At 38.1% G+C, this 17,631-nt stretch overlaps 1 protein-coding gene across 2 annotated transcripts in view; it reads right to left on the bottom strand.

Moving 5' to 3' along the window:
• The window catches only part of LOC135209685 (transcriptional coactivator YAP1-like), a 233,731-nt gene that overhangs the window by 10,513 nt on the left and 205,587 nt on the right, over window positions 1–17,631 (bottom strand). For both annotated transcript variants that reach the window (XM_064242431.1, XM_064242432.1), the window contains exons 3-4: window positions 4,193–4,443; window positions 1,408–1,765 (exon numbers count right to left, since the gene is read on the bottom strand). In XM_064242431.1, coding sequence (XP_064098501.1) covers window positions 1,408–1,765; window positions 4,193–4,443 — 609 coding nt within the window. The remainder of the gene's footprint in view (window positions 1–1,407; window positions 1,766–4,192; window positions 4,444–17,631) is intronic.

The raw sequence follows: 17,631 nt of genomic DNA, 5'->3' as shown, positions 1-17,631 counted from the left end.
ATCATTATGGAACTCTCAGGAAAGTGATGGAAAGGGAATTACCATATATTGTACAAGAGTGGAGGGAGATTGTGTTAATTATGTACTAACAACAACGAGGAATCTAAACATCAATGCTATTATAAAAGTGCCTGAGAACATATGAGCTCTTTGGCAAAATTGGTTTTATCTCAGATAGAAATCATGGTTTCAAGTCTCCCTGATACTACCCACATCTTAAGAATATCAGGAGTTAACTGTATAATTTGCCCTACCTGTTAATCTTTGAAAGCAACTATAAACATTCAAAGCATGTTAACCAATTATTCTAAGTTTTTCATTAACAGACCTAAGTAAAAGTGATGGAAACAAATACATGAAAATACCTGAAGTGTTTTGTAACATTAAGGTTACATATTATAAAAATTGTAAATTTCCTGGCAAATTAATAAGAAGTGACACTATTTCAAATATTATATACAGTACAATATGCTTATATTACGATCTGTTACTCATGATGGTCAACCCTCATGAGTAACATTTAGAGTAAGGGTGATTATGAGCATATAGTATATACTACAGTGTATTTTGTATGTAATCTAATATATACAGTGTATTTCCTAAATAATCAATATAATACACTAGTGTACATAAAAATGGGTAAAGCTTAATATATTCCATAGTGCAAGTTGTAACCTTACAAACTACGTGTTCAAATTACTGTGTCATTCAAACCTCCAGTGCACTACTGCTATTAGCACTACAAAGCATCAGTAATCAAACCTTAGGCAGTAAAATTCTCAATAAATTTATATTCAAATTAAAACAACAATTATAAAAATAAATTGTATTAGTTTTGTACTAAATCTAATTTTGACCAGACTCACACGACACAGATCCTTCAGTAACTCTGAAGTCCATGATGACAGTGATTCCAAAGATTTGACTCCAACAACAGCTGCTGCAGTTACATCCAAAGAGCTTCTTCTTTATTTTGCAAGGAAAGACATCCAACATGCACAAGAACAGCAACTATAAGATCTAATTGCAAAGATACAACCCACCAGCAAACAAGCTTCAACCAAATCTGATTGCAATACTATGAAAGACTACTAATACTGTAACAACACTATGTGTTACACAATTACAAGACCTTCCACCATTTAAAAAATCCAAGACCACATTTGTTTAAATTATAAGCAGTAAAACGAAGCACACTTCACGACAAACTATGTAGTTATGTACACGTTAACCACAAAACAACAAATGCCCAGGAGAACATTTACAGGAAATTGCTAAAAAAGGAATGGGAGTTTGCTTGAGGCATTAGAGACGGCACTTCTACATCATGGAGGATCATGGGAATGAGGAGGAGGAGGAGGAGGAGGAGGAGGATGAGGGATGAACATCAAACACTGCCAAACCAACCATCTGATGGTGTGATCTCAACATCCTCCATAGATGCTAGAAAATCTTCTGGGGTGTGAGGGAGGGAGTAGTTGGTCCCTAGGCCTAGTCCACTATCTGCCGACTCCTGTCGGGAATGGAAGTCAGTGGTGGCGATGAAGGGGTCGGCAGCAGTCGTCACAGACGTGGTAACAGGGGCCACAGGCTGAGGAGCCGAAGTTAAAGTCAGTGCAGCATTGTTCAACACCAGGTCACTACCTTGTGCCTGCTGTGGCTGTTGCTGTGAAGTAGGAGTCGACTGCTGCTGTGTGTTTTGTGCTGTCTGCTGCAACTGCTGTTGACCAGCCTCCTCCCGTAGACTCATCCGCAATGACTGTTCCTGTGATAAAGGATAAAATTTCATTTACACTATCATTAATACCTTGGAGACATCACAATACAGTAATTCTATACATGTATTTACATACAAACACACACACACACACACACATATATATATATATATATATATATATATATATATAATAATAAATAGAGGAAATGGCTGAGTCAAGTAACCATTTAATCACACAAGAGAACACAAGAAAGCACAAGTAAAAAAAACACAAGCTAAACTAATGCATGTAAACTTGGACTTTGGAACAGATAGGGATTAAAGCAGTACAACCACATACACACACAAATAATATATATATATATATATATATATATATATATATATATATATATATACACACACACATACATATACATACATACACACACACACACACACACACACACATATATATATATATATATATATATATATATATATATATATATATATATATATGTATATATATATATATATATATATATATATATATATTCCAAAGAACCTTTACCTAACAATTATGTACATGTTTTCTGTCTGTAATTTTTATTCTGAACAATGCAAGGTAGACTGGTTCCTGGTGCAAATCATCACAGACTCCTTTGTCCGATACTTTTAAAAGTGCACAAACAGTTTACCACCATCATCACGATTTTGAGAGACCAATTTCTGCAGATGGCACCAAAGACATCCATCCATAGTCTGGCCGTTCTAATGACAAGATGCCTTCACCAATCTTCCAAGCCTCAGCCAAGGGGCTTGGCCAATAATTATGAATTCACGGAGGCGCCCATAACGATCAAGGAGAAGGGAGTGGGTGAAAATAAGACTCGAGGGAAATGGGTGACTTGTACAGCAGTGGAAGTGGGTTAACAAGCAGCGGGGATGGATGGTACTCATCCACCCGTCACTCCCTCCCCATCCCCTGCCCAAGACACAACACACCCTCCCTCTCCATCCTCATCCCAACCATCCTGGCAACAAGCCATGTAAACATCTACCCTGTATGCCACACCCACACCTCTCTCTCTCTCTTTCTCTTTCTCTTTCTCTCTCTTTCTCCAAAAGAAAAGTGATCTGCAGTTAAAAAAAAAAAGTAGGTTTTAAAGGCAATCCCCATCCCTCATCCTTAGCCAAATCATATCATTCTTGATGTTTTAGATTTATACTGACTGTCTAGAAGACACACTGGATCGAAAATAATAAGGATGTTCTCTTGCCCTTCATTAAAAGAAAGTCATATTTAAATTAAGCCCGTGACTGAAGGTTCCATCCCAAGCAAATAAAAGTTTTGATCATTTCTGAACAAATATTCACACATTATCCCAAAGTCTAAGGTAAACTATCCAAGTACAAAGTATACACTGACTTTTTTCATGTACAACATACTGTGTAGTGCTCCAAGTAAAAGTATCTAGTATACCAGCCTCAAAATTTTTTTTTAAAATGAATATGTAGTTACCTGTGTCTGGAATATGAAAAGTTTGCATCCCTAATAAATCAAGAAACTTTTACAAGAAAATCTTCAGTAATACAAAATTCTTTGCATAATAATATCCTTCCAATGATTTAGCATTATTATGCAAAATTTTGAGGTATCAATGCTTCAATTAAAATGTCCAAGCTTGTAAGGATTTTGTAGAAATGTAAACTTGTATTTGTGAAATCCTATGTTGCATTCTTTGGTTAGGCATTTTTCATACTTTTTTGTTTATAAAATGCAGTAATCTAAATTATGAAGTTTCCATGTAACTATCCATCCCTTACAGTGGGTAAGTTCGGGAAAATGATAAAATAGATAATTTGACAATAATATTTCTGTATGTCACAAAGCAAATTATTAATTTTGACAATAATATTTCTGTATGTCACAAAGCAATTTATATAACACAAAGGAAGCAATATTAAATGTCTCAGTTCCTCATCTATCGACAAAAAATGTTATCCGACTCATTTTCCTACGGTATATTAAAATGAAATATGTAATTACCCTAAAGTAGACAATAAAAGTCACCCTTCTGAGCAAAATTACTATATCTTGCCAATAACATACCCTAGCATCCCTTTTCCGTATGTTTAACAAACCCTCCATTTCTGTAGCTGGTTCTACTTCTTCTTCCTCTCTTCTTTCTTTTGTCTTCCCTTCGAGTCTGTGCTAGCTAATCATAAGCAATGATCTGCACATCCTATCAGCTTTAACTTTCAGTGTTTTTTTTTTTTTTTTTTTTTTTCTGTCTCCTCTTAAGGGCTGTGCTAGCTAGTCATAAGCTCTAACTTAGAGTATCTATTTTACAACAAACAGTCCCTCACTGTTTCATCTTCTCATCTCTATAATATTAAAAGAAAAAAAAAATCATACGAAATGTGCAAACTGATCAAATGAGCTTTTAAAGCCATGAGCTACATCGCTTGTCATCCAGTTTCACCTACCGTTTTAATAACTTCTTGCTGCCTGAGCCTAAGTCTCTCGTGCTCCACCTGGAGACGCTGGAGTCTAAGTTGTCTGGCCTGAAGGGCTGCTGCAGAAGAGCTCACAGTGGGTGCCAATGGGGGAAGCTGATGGCTCACTTGCTGTGAAGCCTGGCTAGGAGTGGGTTGACTTCCACTGCTTTGTGACCCAGCTTGTGAATGTTGTGGCGGTTGGACGCCATTTAATAAGGCAGTGGATTGGAGGCGGCGAGCTGCAAGTCAAGAAAAACATGAACATCATTAGACCAAAGCAATCAAAAGCATTCTGCAACAAATCATATGTCTACCAATAGTACAACAAATCATATGCCTACCAATAGTACAACAAATCAAATACCTACCAATAGTACAATAAATCATATACATACCAATTGTACAACAATCATATACTTATCAATAACACAAATTTTAAAATCAAAACCGAGAACGGCACAAAAAGAAAACAAAGCAGTTTCGTCCTTAACATCTTAGACTTACACAGTCACATCATTAGATACTTATGAAAGACAACTGAACATTTCTAACGGGTCACACATTACACCCCCGTAGGAAGGTAGTGCCGCCAGTGGGCTTCATGCTGTGCACTGTAGGCATTACTTGTTCTTTGCAGCGTGCCTTTGGCCCCAAGCCGCAACCACTTTCGTTCCTTTTGCTGTACCTCCTTTTATATTCTCTTGCTTCATCTTACTTTCCACCCTCTCCTAACACTAGATGCATAATGCAACTGCAAGGTTTTCCTCCTGTTACAGTGTCCCAGTGCTTGGCCTATAATTCAGCAAGCAGTTTTGAACTAGAGAGAGACACCAGAAATCTCGATCGCTAATTGTTTTATTTCAATGTACCTTTCCAGAAGTCCTTCGACACTGAGGTTATTAATTATTATAACCACTATAACAGCACAACCAATACGAGCCTAGTGTAATAAGAACTATTTAACTAACGATTCACAAACACCTTTTACAATTTATTTAAATGTAATTCATATTTTCTCGAGAATACTACTTTAAAGTGACTTTTGATATGAAAGAATATGCATAATGAAATAGTAAGTCTGGTTCAAAAGATATTAACAGACTGACAATGTCAAATAAGATTTCACAGTCTACTTCTCATAAATTTCGTTAATAAGCAACATTAGAAAATGCTTAAAAATTTAAAACAAACTGACATGCATATTGTAGATTATGAATCTTTATTATATTTACAGTGTTTCACGGTCATCCCCAACGGGCTTGTTACTAAACAAGCTGCAACACATCGCCCTTAGTAACTCATAGTAACTGCCACTACAATTAAAAAAACGATACAATATCCTGTACATATTTATAACTCCCGTGACGTCATTCCTATGCTAAAAAATCATTGGCAGGTATGGGTTTTACAATGATGACGTCAATGGTCTGCTTCGTTCCCATTGGTCAAACGGCACTAAAACCGAAATCCAACGTCACGGCTGATCCTCTTATGACTTTATATAGGCGTCACTGGCTCGAAGACGCGTGATTGGCCAACTCCCCATGACGGTGTTTACCTAACAGGCCATCTTCGCTTCCCATTGGCCGCTGCCAGATGATGATTTAAGGGGTCCAAGAGGATACGCATTCCCCGGGATCGTCACGTCACGGCGTGCATATGTTCGAGAGATTATAAAGTGACGTCACTTGAATGAGGTAGACAGGCTACTGATGATACTGTTTGATTCTCCCAGTGATCTGGTTTCCTTCTCAGTTAAAAAGTTCACGCATCAATCAACTTTGTGTGGCTTATGATAATGAGAAGGTATGTCATTCATATTTCTACAGAAAGAAATATTCGCCAAATCCACTTGCCTCTGCTGTGGCAAATGAATTATATAGGGGTTCTGAACACGGATCGAGATATGACTAAGCTCTCCAGTAATACTAGTACCTTGGTGATAAGCGCTTTCGCTAAGAATAATACTGAACTGACTTGTCTACAGGATGATTATAGATTTGTTCACTTTCCTTCTGTGGGGGAAAAATGGCGATCTTTCCTAAATCGTGATCCCCAACGGGTTTTAACCCAGGGCGTTTGTTTAGTGCATGCCCGTTGGGGATGACAGTAAAAACATACCCAAAAGACTGCAAATATCGTAAATATTAGTCGTAGCTAACGACCCCCCGCAAAATCTTGGAGGTTACTACCTAGGAAAGATCCGAAAATACAGCAAACGTGGAACTTAAGAGATCATAACAAAGAGGGTATAGCTACCTACCAAGTTCATCATCAATTCTCCCCAAAAGTTCGCTGTCACTCAGAAAGTCATCTGGTTTGTTCAGCAGAGCCATCGACCTCTCTCTCTCTCTCTCTCTCTCTCTCTCTTTCCCCTACGACCTTGCCGAAGCAGCACTCACGCACCACCGGAATACCTCTTCTTGAAAGGAAGCATCATCCACACCAGGAGAGAGAAGAGGAGGGAGAGAGAGAGATGAGAGACCGAGAGAGAGAGAGAGAGAGAGAGAGACTCGAGATGCAGGTGGCAAAAGAACAAAAGCAAACAGATAAACGAAAGCGCATTCCTCCATTACTAGATGAACTGAGGAGATGAGCAGCAAAGTACGCTAAACCATCAGTCATTCTACACACTGTAAGTTCTCAATGCACTCTTCTATTTAAAGGCAGTTGAAGAAGAGAGGCTCTCTTTTGATGAATCTTCATACATGTAAAGTTTTCTGAGAGAGAGAGAGAGAGAGAGAGAGAGAGAGAGAGAGAGAGAGAGAGAGAGAGAGAGAGAGTAGGTATTTCCTAGAACTATCATTAACAACCACTAATCATCGTTCTTGGGTTTAATTTAGACGCCAAAAGCACGTTTCCCGAAGAGAGCATTTTTTTCTGACGTGCAGTCACTTTTAAATTTCTTTTCAAAGGAATCATTCACTCATTCTGAAAAACAGGTTAGAATCATTATTATCTTCCGCCTTATTCACTGCTTATCCTAAAACATCCTCACCCTCACTAACACTGTAATTACGGCAAAACGTCCCCTGATGGGTGGGTAAGAGTCTACCAAAGACCCAAGACTGCCTACTGCTCTTCTCAAGAGGGTTAAAAAACTTAATAAATTTAATAACCCGAGGATTAATCATAGAGTAATACTCTTGTTAGTTTTAAAACCTGTTTAACACAATACGACATAATTATAACCCCTTTCGGCTTTTTTTTCTTTTTAAATCTTATGCATTTCATCAAATCGTAACAAATGAAACTGAAGATTCGCCCTTCAGGTGTTTCTAAAATTTCATCAAATTAAAACAAATAAAACTGGAGATTCAATCCGCCACTTACAGTTATACCTGAGCAGCAAAACTGAGCGTTAGTGGGTTCAGTTTTGCCTGCACAGGCCGCCTAAGCAGGCAAAACTGAACGTTAGTGGGTTATTTTGCCTGCACAGGCCGACTGCGCAGGCATAACTGTGCAGGTACAACTGAACGTTACTAGCGGCCTACTGTTCAAATTCGACCAGTCACACAAGACAGCTTCAAAAACCACCCCAGTTCTCAGAGGGTGTACTGTCATCACTACAGATTGCTTCACCTCTGTTCCTTCGCTCAGCCTCCGTTAACGCTGCACCATTTCAAGACAGTGCAATTTTATGCTGACATTAACGAGGACTCCCAGAAACTCGTTTGCTTTCACAAATGAGGAAGGTAAAAGTGGCGTCGTTTTTTGCTTAGCGAAAAACCACCCGAGAAGACGACGGAGGAGGAGGAGGAGGAGGAGGAGGAGGAGGAGAGGAGGAGGAGGAGGAGGAGGAGGAGGAGGAGGCGTGAGTTTCAATTCCCGAATGGAAAAGGAGTTAAAAGTCATTCATTCCGGCTCTCTTACTGAGGCAGTTCCTAAGGTCAAGGCTGTCGAAGGACGGATAATGAAATCTGTCAGCTCTTCCACGCAAGATTCAAAGGGTCACTATCATTATCACCATTATTATTATTATTATTATTATTATTATTATTATTATTATTATTATTATTATTATTATTTCTGCCGTCATGTAAGTGTTTATGTTACTCACCTCAGACGTGTTTTCCTTTAGGAGAGACTATCACTCCTTTTATTTTGTCGATCTTGTTATATGAAAGTAAAATTGCATTTACATTTATATATTTCTGCTGTCATATATGTGTTTATATCCCCCCCCAGCAGTTGCAACTGTTATTCAACCTCAGGTGTGTTTCCCTTTAGGAGAGGGTATCACTCCTTTTATTTTGTCGAGCTTTTCGTATAAATGTAAAAGCACATTTACATTTATATAAAAAGTACAGTTTTAAGATAAACATATAATATATATATATATATATATATATATATTATATATATATATATAAATACACTGAAGCAAGTAATATAGATATATATATCATATATATATCTATATATATTATATATATAATACACTGCAAGCAAGTATATATATATATATATATATATACATATATTATATATATATATATATGGGTTAGCTAGAACTATACTTACTTGTGTTTTAACGCCCAGTACTGATGTCAGGGGTTGTTTCTCTATGAGATTCAACCTTTTGGGACCAAACCAAATCAACTCAAAAGGGCAAAAGAGGTCATTACAATGCAAATACACCTTTATGCTCGAATGATCTTGTCATTCAGAATTTCGGCAACCTTAAACGTCTAAAAGGGCACTGACACCTGACCTGGACTGTGAATCGACCCAAGGTAATAAAAAGCGAGTGGGGAGGATGAGGTAAATTTCAATTATAATTCAATACATTTCAATGTTCGGTGTCAAGCGTATTGCAATCCTAATGCGCCATTCTCCTTGCATTTTAATAAATTTTAATTACCATTAATTGATGTTTTATTTTATAATAAGTTTGAGCTCTTCTTTTTGAATTTCCCTTTACATCTTCGTCTTCCTAATGAGCACCATATTCTGTGGAAGCTTGAATTTCCAAGTCAATGACCCCTTTGTTTTGCTCGTTCCATACGAATAGAGTTCATCTTCGGATACATACAATTAACTCACTATTGCAAACATTTATTTACCAACAATGAACAACATGAAAGCGCTTTTAATAATTAAACATACAGTGTTGACTATTTCTTTAAAGGTTCATGAAACTGAACCAAGCATAACAACTAGAACAATAATTCAAAAACATCAAAAGGGTACCCGTGTAGTGGGCAAGTCTAAAATAGCTGGAAGGGAAGGATTGGTCGACCAAAGGAAATTTGGCATTGCAAAGCATAAACTTTTCATATTAAAACAGATTATCGAATAGGACAGCAAAGCTGGACTCAAGACTGAAACCACGTCCCCGAGTCAATCCAGTCCAATGTATTGAATATAGTATTTGGGCCAAGGGCAAGCACTGGGACCAAAGAGGTCATTCGGCGCTGAAAAACGGATCTTGACTTTAAAAGGTTTGAAAGGTGTAACAGGAGGAGAGCCTCGGAGCAGTTGCACTACGAATCAATTGTTAGGAGAGAAAGAGAGTAAGATGGAAGAAAGAGAATATGAAAGGTGGTACAGTAAAGTGAAAGAAAGGGGCTGCAGAAAGGTTGAGTTGATTATAGAATATAGGCCAAAGGCCAAGCACTGGAACCTATCAGGTCATTCAGCGCTGAAATGGACATTGACACTAAAAGGTTTGAAAGGCGTAACAGGAGGATAACTTCGCAGTTGCACTATGAATCAAGTGTTACGAGAGGGTGGAAAGTAAGATGAAGAAAGAGAACACGAAAGGAGGTACAGTAAAGAGAAAGAAAGGGGGCTGCAAAAAACCTTAAGCAATGCCTACAGCGGGGAAGTCCAATATACAGAGATTACTGACGCCCATCAAAAGTCATCCCAACTACGGACTTCACAATAAAACGTCTCTGATTTGCTTTCAATCCTCGAAGGATCGGCGCGTTCTTTTCAACGAGCTTCCTTCAACAGAAAACAGAAGAGGCATCTGCCTTTGCTACAGACTCTCCAGATGACAGGGACAACAGGCGCCTCATTGTTCGAGGGAGCAGAACACAGACAGATGGTTCGCTGTAGACGTTCTTATTTCTCGATTTTCTGAACGCGGATAAACAACACATTCACACATAGTAGATGCACCACACACACACACACACACACACACACAGTTTACAGCAGTGAATAATTTTCATAAATTTTCATACCCTAGAGAGCTAATTCCTTAACTTTTTAACTGACCTAGGGAGGTGATTCCCTAACTTTTTAACTGACCTAGAGAGGTGATTCCTTAACTTTTTAACTGACCTACAGAGGTAATTCCTTAACTTTTCAACTGATCTACTGAGGTAATTCCTTTACTTTTGAACTGACCTACAGAGGTAATTCCTTAACTTTTTAACTGACCTACAGAGGTAATTCCTTAACTTTTGAACTGACCTACAGAGGTAATTCCTTAACTTTTGAACTGACCTAGAGAGCTAATTCCTTAACTTTTGAACTGACCTGGAGAGGTAATTCCTTCACTTTTTAACTGACCTGGAGAGGTAATTCCTTAACTTTTTTACTGACCTAGAGAGGTAATTCCTTAACTTTTTAACTGACCTGGAGAGGTAATTCCTTAACTTTTTAACTGACCTACAGAGGTAATTCCTTAACTTTTTAACTGACTTAGAGAGGTAATTCCTTAAGTTTTTAACTGACCCAGGGAGGTGATTCCTTAACTTTTTAACTGACCTAGGGAGGTGATTCCTTAACTTTTTAACTGACCTAAAGAGGTAATTCCTTAACTTTTTAACTGACCTAAAGAGGTAAATCCTTAACCTTTTCACTGACCTAGAGAGGTAATTCCTTAACTTTTTAACTGACCTAAGGAAGTGATTCCATAACTTTTTAGCTGACCTAAAGATGTAATTCCTTAACCTTTCCACTGACCTAGAGTGGTAATTCCTTAACTTTTTAAATGACCTAGAGAGGTAATTCTTTAACTTTGTAACCGACCTAGGGAGGTGATTCCTTAACTTTTTAACTGACCTAAAGAGGTAATTCCTTAACTTTTTAAATGACCTAGAGAGGCAATTCTTTAACTTTTTAACTGACCTAGGGAGGTGATTCCTTAACTTTTTAACTGACCTAAAGAGGTAATTCCTTAACTTTTTAAATGACCTAGAGAGGTAATTCTTTAACTTTTTAACTGACCTAGGGAGGTGATTCCTTAACTTTTTAACTGACCTAAAGAGGTAATTCCTTAACTTTTTAACCGACATAGGGAGGTGATTCCTTAACTTTTTAACTGACCTAAAGAGGTAATTCCTTAACCTTTTCACTGACCTAGAGAGGTAATTCCTTAACTTTTTAACTGACCTAAGTAAGTGATTCCTTAACTTTTTAACTGACCTAAAGAGGTAATTCCTTAACTTTTTTAACTGACAAAAGTGTTTCTTGAGCTACATGGAGTATATAGCAAAAATCAAGCCCATTTTATTCCTCTTGCCATATTGTAATAAACTCTTAAAAATAATAGTTCTAGTTTGAAAGTGGACAAGGAAATCTTGGTACGGATTCAAACTGTTAAAATACAGCAGAAACTGCAGTAACACAGACTTGACACGGCAGATAATAAGAGATCGCACTTCACAAAGAGAAGCAAAGATCCCTAATAAAGAAAAACAGACGATAAAAGAAATCTGAGAACGGGAGAATAAACAGAGCAGAATTCGTTTAATCAAAATTCGCTGTAGATGTCAACGAAAATATATTTTTAATGTTATGTGATTTAATAAAACATTCTTCCCATTCGGCTGGGTTATTATTATTATTATTATTATTATCATTATTATTTCCCAACAACTACAAAAACACTTTTTGTAAGCAGCGCTCTCCTTTATCCCTTAGTAACGAAAGAAGTAAAATGTAAGATTCAAAGACTTGCACCAAAAAAAGAAAAATTCATTACATGGGCCAAGTTCAAATTTAACTCAAGTTCATTTACACTACAAAGCACAATTTAAATTGCGATTGCATTTGAACACCAAGATGAATTGTTAATTTACCCTCTTCTTACCATACAAGGTAGAAAATTTTACACACACACACACACACACACACATACATACATATACATTATATATATATATATATTATATATATATATATATATATATATATATATATATGCCTATTCTGAATTGAAAACCGCCTCAATCATCAGTATTTGGGTAAATTGTTTACCCATTACTGATGACAGTGGTGGTTGAAAGGGTTTTTGAAACAATAGTTATTCATAAATAAAAAAAGCCCCATTAATTCATGAATGAAAAAACTAACTTTTCTACGTTATATGCTAAGAAAAGGGTAAATACAGTATAGTGCATTGAGCACTTGAATATGAAACTATTCAAGCAATGATAGATGACCTCCAACTGACACAGACATAATATAACAACCCACATTAAATATTCTCTCTCTCTCTCTCTCTCTCTCTCTCTCTCTCTCTCTCTCTCTCTCCTCTCTCTCTCTCTCTCTCTTCTTCCGCTAACTGAAACAGAAAAATATATACGCAGGTACTTGCATTTCTATTTCAAGATTGATGGAGAGACAATGATTTTCCCCCATTCCCCACAAAAAAAAAAAAAAAAAATTAAAAAGCGTCACACAAATCAATCATTTCACCTTCCCCATTCTTGAACTGGCAGAGAGAGAGAGAGAGAGAGAGAGAGAGAGAGAGTACTTAAATATCACGAGAGGGTTCAAGGGAAACGAGTGCGGATGACCTACCAACTTTTGTCTTTCATTTATACTGTTTTGAATGGACGGCCCCACCTTAAGGACATTCATTCACAAGCAGACCCTTTCTCCCACTACTACTATTACTACTACTACTACTACTACTGCCGCGGCTTATAAACAGATTTGGAGTTCCTTGAAATACATCAGTCCAACCGGACTCTCAGACATTTAGGCCTTATTGAATTCTGCAACCTTTACTTATTGACATTTTTTCCAACAACTAGGATCTGGGTCAGATAACAGCCTACCTGTATGCGCATTCATTCTTCATCTGATAGAAACCATCAATAAAAGTGGATGGTTGGATAGATAAGTATCTGATATGAGAGAGAGAGAGAGAGAGAGAGAGAGAGAGAGAGAGAGAGAGAGAGAGAGAGAGAGAGAGAGAGAGAGATTTTCATCCACCAAGAGCATAATACCACTCGAGCCCTCTTTTGGAAATAATACCCATCCGTTCTGATTCTTGTATCCAGAGAGAGAGAGAGAGAGAGAGAGAGAGGTGAACATACGATCCGACTCGTTCTCCCGCAGTTGCAAGTACAAACTTTCGAAAGTCATATGGGAGTGGCACCGGAAGGGTGAGGTAGACGTGGAAGGAGGAGGAGGAGGGGGCGAGGGGGAATGTGGAAGAGGCACTATGACATCGGCAGGCAGTGGGGTCTAGGAGGGAAGGGCGGCCACAACAAAGGTCACCTGGAGTATATATGTACATCTGATCTGGGCCAACGGGTTATGGAGGCAGATACTAGCAGGCTGAGGAGGTTGAGGGTGATTTAACAGGCTGAGGAGGTTGAGGGTGATTTAACAGGCTGAGGAGGTTGAGGATACGGGAGGAGTAACTACTCAAATGACACCAAGTAGAATCATCCGATCTGGTAGTCATAATTTTATCGCATATATCTAGATTGTGCTTATGTTATAGTCTCTGCTCTGTATATTCCATAAGGTCCTCGCTGGACGAGTGGGTTGCGTACTCGCCTATCAATCTGGTACCCTGAGTTCGCTTCTCGCTGCTGCCAGTGCGGAACCAGAGGAATTCATTTCTAGTGATTAGAAATTCATTCCTCGATATAATGTGGTTCGCATCCCACAATAAGCTGTACGTCCCGTTGCTAAGAAACCAATTGGTTCCTAGCCACGTAAAAAAAAAATTAATTAAAAATAAATAAAAATCAAAAACTTCGGGCCAGCCCTAGGAGAACTCTGTTAATCAGCTCAGTGGTCTGGATAAACTAAGATATACTTAACTTTAAATTTGTATATTCCATGTACTATATGGTTTTGAGCTCAAATAATATAGTAAATTATATTATTACTATTACTCTCATTCAGTCCTGGTTTTCACTCCTCACCTGTATATGACTTAAAACCCAGCCTTTTGCAATTCTCCTTCCACGCAGCCAATCGTGACCGAGCACATTCATGCATACATATACACACGTACATAATGTATGAGAGATATAAAGAACTCGTGTCCATTGTATAGATCACGTTAAAGTCAAAATCTACTCTGATTGAAATCCACCAGGCATTCACATTACTGACAAATACCGCCTGTAACTTGGAATACATTTTGCAAATAAGAGGCTACCGATATCTTCAATAACGACTGAATATTAACTCTGTCATGCTTTCGACTATCGAATGGTAATATCTATATTTTTATCATTAAAATATTCATATAGACAAAGGATGATAAATTAAAGTCCAAAGGAATATGCAATGCATTACACATGGATAAGCAAAGAGAGAGAGAGAGAGAGAGAGAGAGAGAGAGAGAGAGAGAGAGAGAGAGAGAGATATTACAAAGGTAACACTCGCAGTTAAAAATTGTCCAAACGTTATCAGGGTACCGCAGTCGATAATCCACTTTATCTAATCTAATCGTGACAGCTGAAAGTATAACGTCACAATACGAAAGAATGGATGTAAGAAAACATCTTTCCCTCATAACCAAAAGTGTAATTCATCAATCCACTCGAGATAACCTTCGTATTAAGCTCACTCCGAAATAAAAACTATCATAATAGTAAGCTTTAAATCGAAAAACAATCAAACTTTACGAAAGGATTGTTACCAAAACTTTAATACTACACACACACACACACACACACACACACACACACACACACACACACACACACACACACCTGTATATTGTGTGTGTAGTATTTAAGATTTGGTAACAATCATTTCGTACAGTTTGTTTGTGTTAATTAACCACAAAGAAATAATACTCGATCAACTCTAAAACCCATCCAGATATAGCTTCATTCTTTCTAATGATTTGTACATGTATAAAGTTACCCCGTCAATGCACGTCACGCGGTGTACTGTGGCCATTACTTGTAAGGTTCTTTGCAACGTCCCTTCGGCCCCCTAGCTGCAACCCCTTTCGTTCCCTTTTCTGTACCTCGGTTCATATTCTTTCTTTCATTTTACTATCGACCCTCTCTTAACAATTGTTCCACAGTGCAACTGCTTTGAGGTTTTCCTCCTGTTACACCTTTCGAGCATTTTACTGTCAATTTCCGTTTCAGAAGTTAAGTATATCATAGTTTAACCAGACCACTGAGCTGATTAACAGCTCTCCTAGGGCTGGCCCGAAGGATTAGATATTTTTACGTGGCTAGGAACCAACTATAGCTGGTTCACTTAAGGTAGATTCTTGGATGAACCCTATGCTTACGAGAGGTTTGTTTGGCGGCCACTGATTGGCTGGTACCGGGAGGTAGGCAGCTCCCAGCCAATCAGCGGCTGCCAAACAAATGTCTCGCAGGCATAGGGCTCACCCAAGAATCTACCTTAAGTGAAACAGCTATAGTCACCTAGCAACGGGACCTACAGCTTATTGTGGAATCCGAACCACATTATATCGAGAAATGCATTTCTATCACCAGAAATAAATTCCTCTGATTCCGCACTGGCCGAGCCGAGAATCGAACTTCGGACCACCGAATTGCTAGCCAAGCGCGAAAACCACTCGTCCAACGAGGAACTAGGTCCCATTGGTACCTGCATAAATTCTATATCCCATTCCATTCCGTGTGTGGGGTTACGTTACCAACCTACTACGCAGCAGTTCTTCACGTCGGGGAGACCAGACCGAATCCCGAAAACGAAATCCATCCAACTCATTTCAATGCCCAATGTCAAACCAGGCGAAGCGCCACCCTTCTTCAGTTTCCCCGTGAGGAGGGAGGCCGGAAGGTTAATGCCCCATAGAATCTACGAGAAGCAATTCACGAACTGGGAGTGCCACTTGTCGCTAAGCCCTTTCAGAATACAAGGCTTCGGTCGCGCGTGGTATGATATTTGGTGGCAAGTGTAGGCTTTGGATTGAAAGGTAAGGCGGTTTATTTATTTATTTTTTTTTTTTTTTCAAAGAAGGTTTCGTGCGAGTTGAAAACATCATTAGACCTTCTATTCTGGTGTCTCGTGAGGAAAAATGACATTGGTCTTTACTACAACAATTGATTTACAAATTTTGTTTGTTTGTATGGTGTTTTTACGTTGCATGGAACCAGTGGTTATTCAGCAACGGGACCAACGGCTTTACGTGACTTCCGAACCACGCCGAGAGTGATTTACAAATTACTAATACAGTAGCAAACAAAAATACTGTATATACATACGTACTGTACATTTCCTGGCAACAAAATTCCATCTACAAATACTACTACAGTGATAAACAGTGATGAACAAAACCACTGTATATACATACGTACTGTATATCACCCGACTGCAAAATTCTATTCACAAAAACTAAAAAGTGATAAACATAATATATTGTGCAAACATGCGTACTATACATTCTATGACAACATAATCATACGAATCCATGATTTTTGCAGCTAAACGCACCCCTCACAAAGAATCGACTCAAGCCTTTAAAATTTAAAGGCAATAAACCCTTCACAAAATACGGGAAAATGATTGGACTCGCCTATCATGACACTATATAAGGGGGACTCTTACATTACAAAATTATATTATATAAAATTCATCTGACTTCGAAAACTATTTAAACACTTATTTTTCCTTCTTTTCTTCGAACAACATCCAAACATCGACTATCCTATCCCAGATGCCACAAATTGACGTGAACGACGTTTTCTCTCTCGATTTCAAAGTCTTTCGTGTATCTTTTTTTAAATAAAAGGCGAGTTTGACATGCAAAACAATGCCTTTGCCTCCTAAAGTAGAGAGAAGGCTTTCTGCAGTTCGAAAATATTCCTTGGGCAACTGACACGAATGGCGATAAAACCCAAATATTAAAGTACATCCATTTTCATACCTAGGTAAAAAAAAAAAAAAAAAAATGCACGTGATATGTATGTATATAACTCCCTCGAATAAATCAGACTGACTCCCTCTTATATTGTTTTCGCTCTCTCCTCCGGCCAATGACAATAGGGCATGGTGAGCAGAACCTGCCCTTACTTACGGGATGCCTCCCGTCTCCGCCCTGCCCATAATACCACGATGTCGTCGTCCTATCCACCCACTCTCCAGGGAGACATCTCATAATCGAAATATGTTTTGTCCTAGAAAACTTTCCGAAGGTTACGGTTCCTCTCTCTCTCTCTCTCTCTCTCTCTCTCTCTCAAACGATTTACGCTTACAAACTCTCAATTCTCCCTTAAACAAGT

This window comes from Macrobrachium nipponense, chromosome 38, assembly GCF_015104395.2.
Source record: "Macrobrachium nipponense isolate FS-2020 chromosome 38, ASM1510439v2, whole genome shotgun sequence".
Classification (NCBI taxonomy): domain Eukaryota; kingdom Metazoa; phylum Arthropoda; class Malacostraca; order Decapoda; family Palaemonidae; genus Macrobrachium; species Macrobrachium nipponense.
This window is presented reverse-complemented; position numbering and strand designations above follow the sequence as displayed.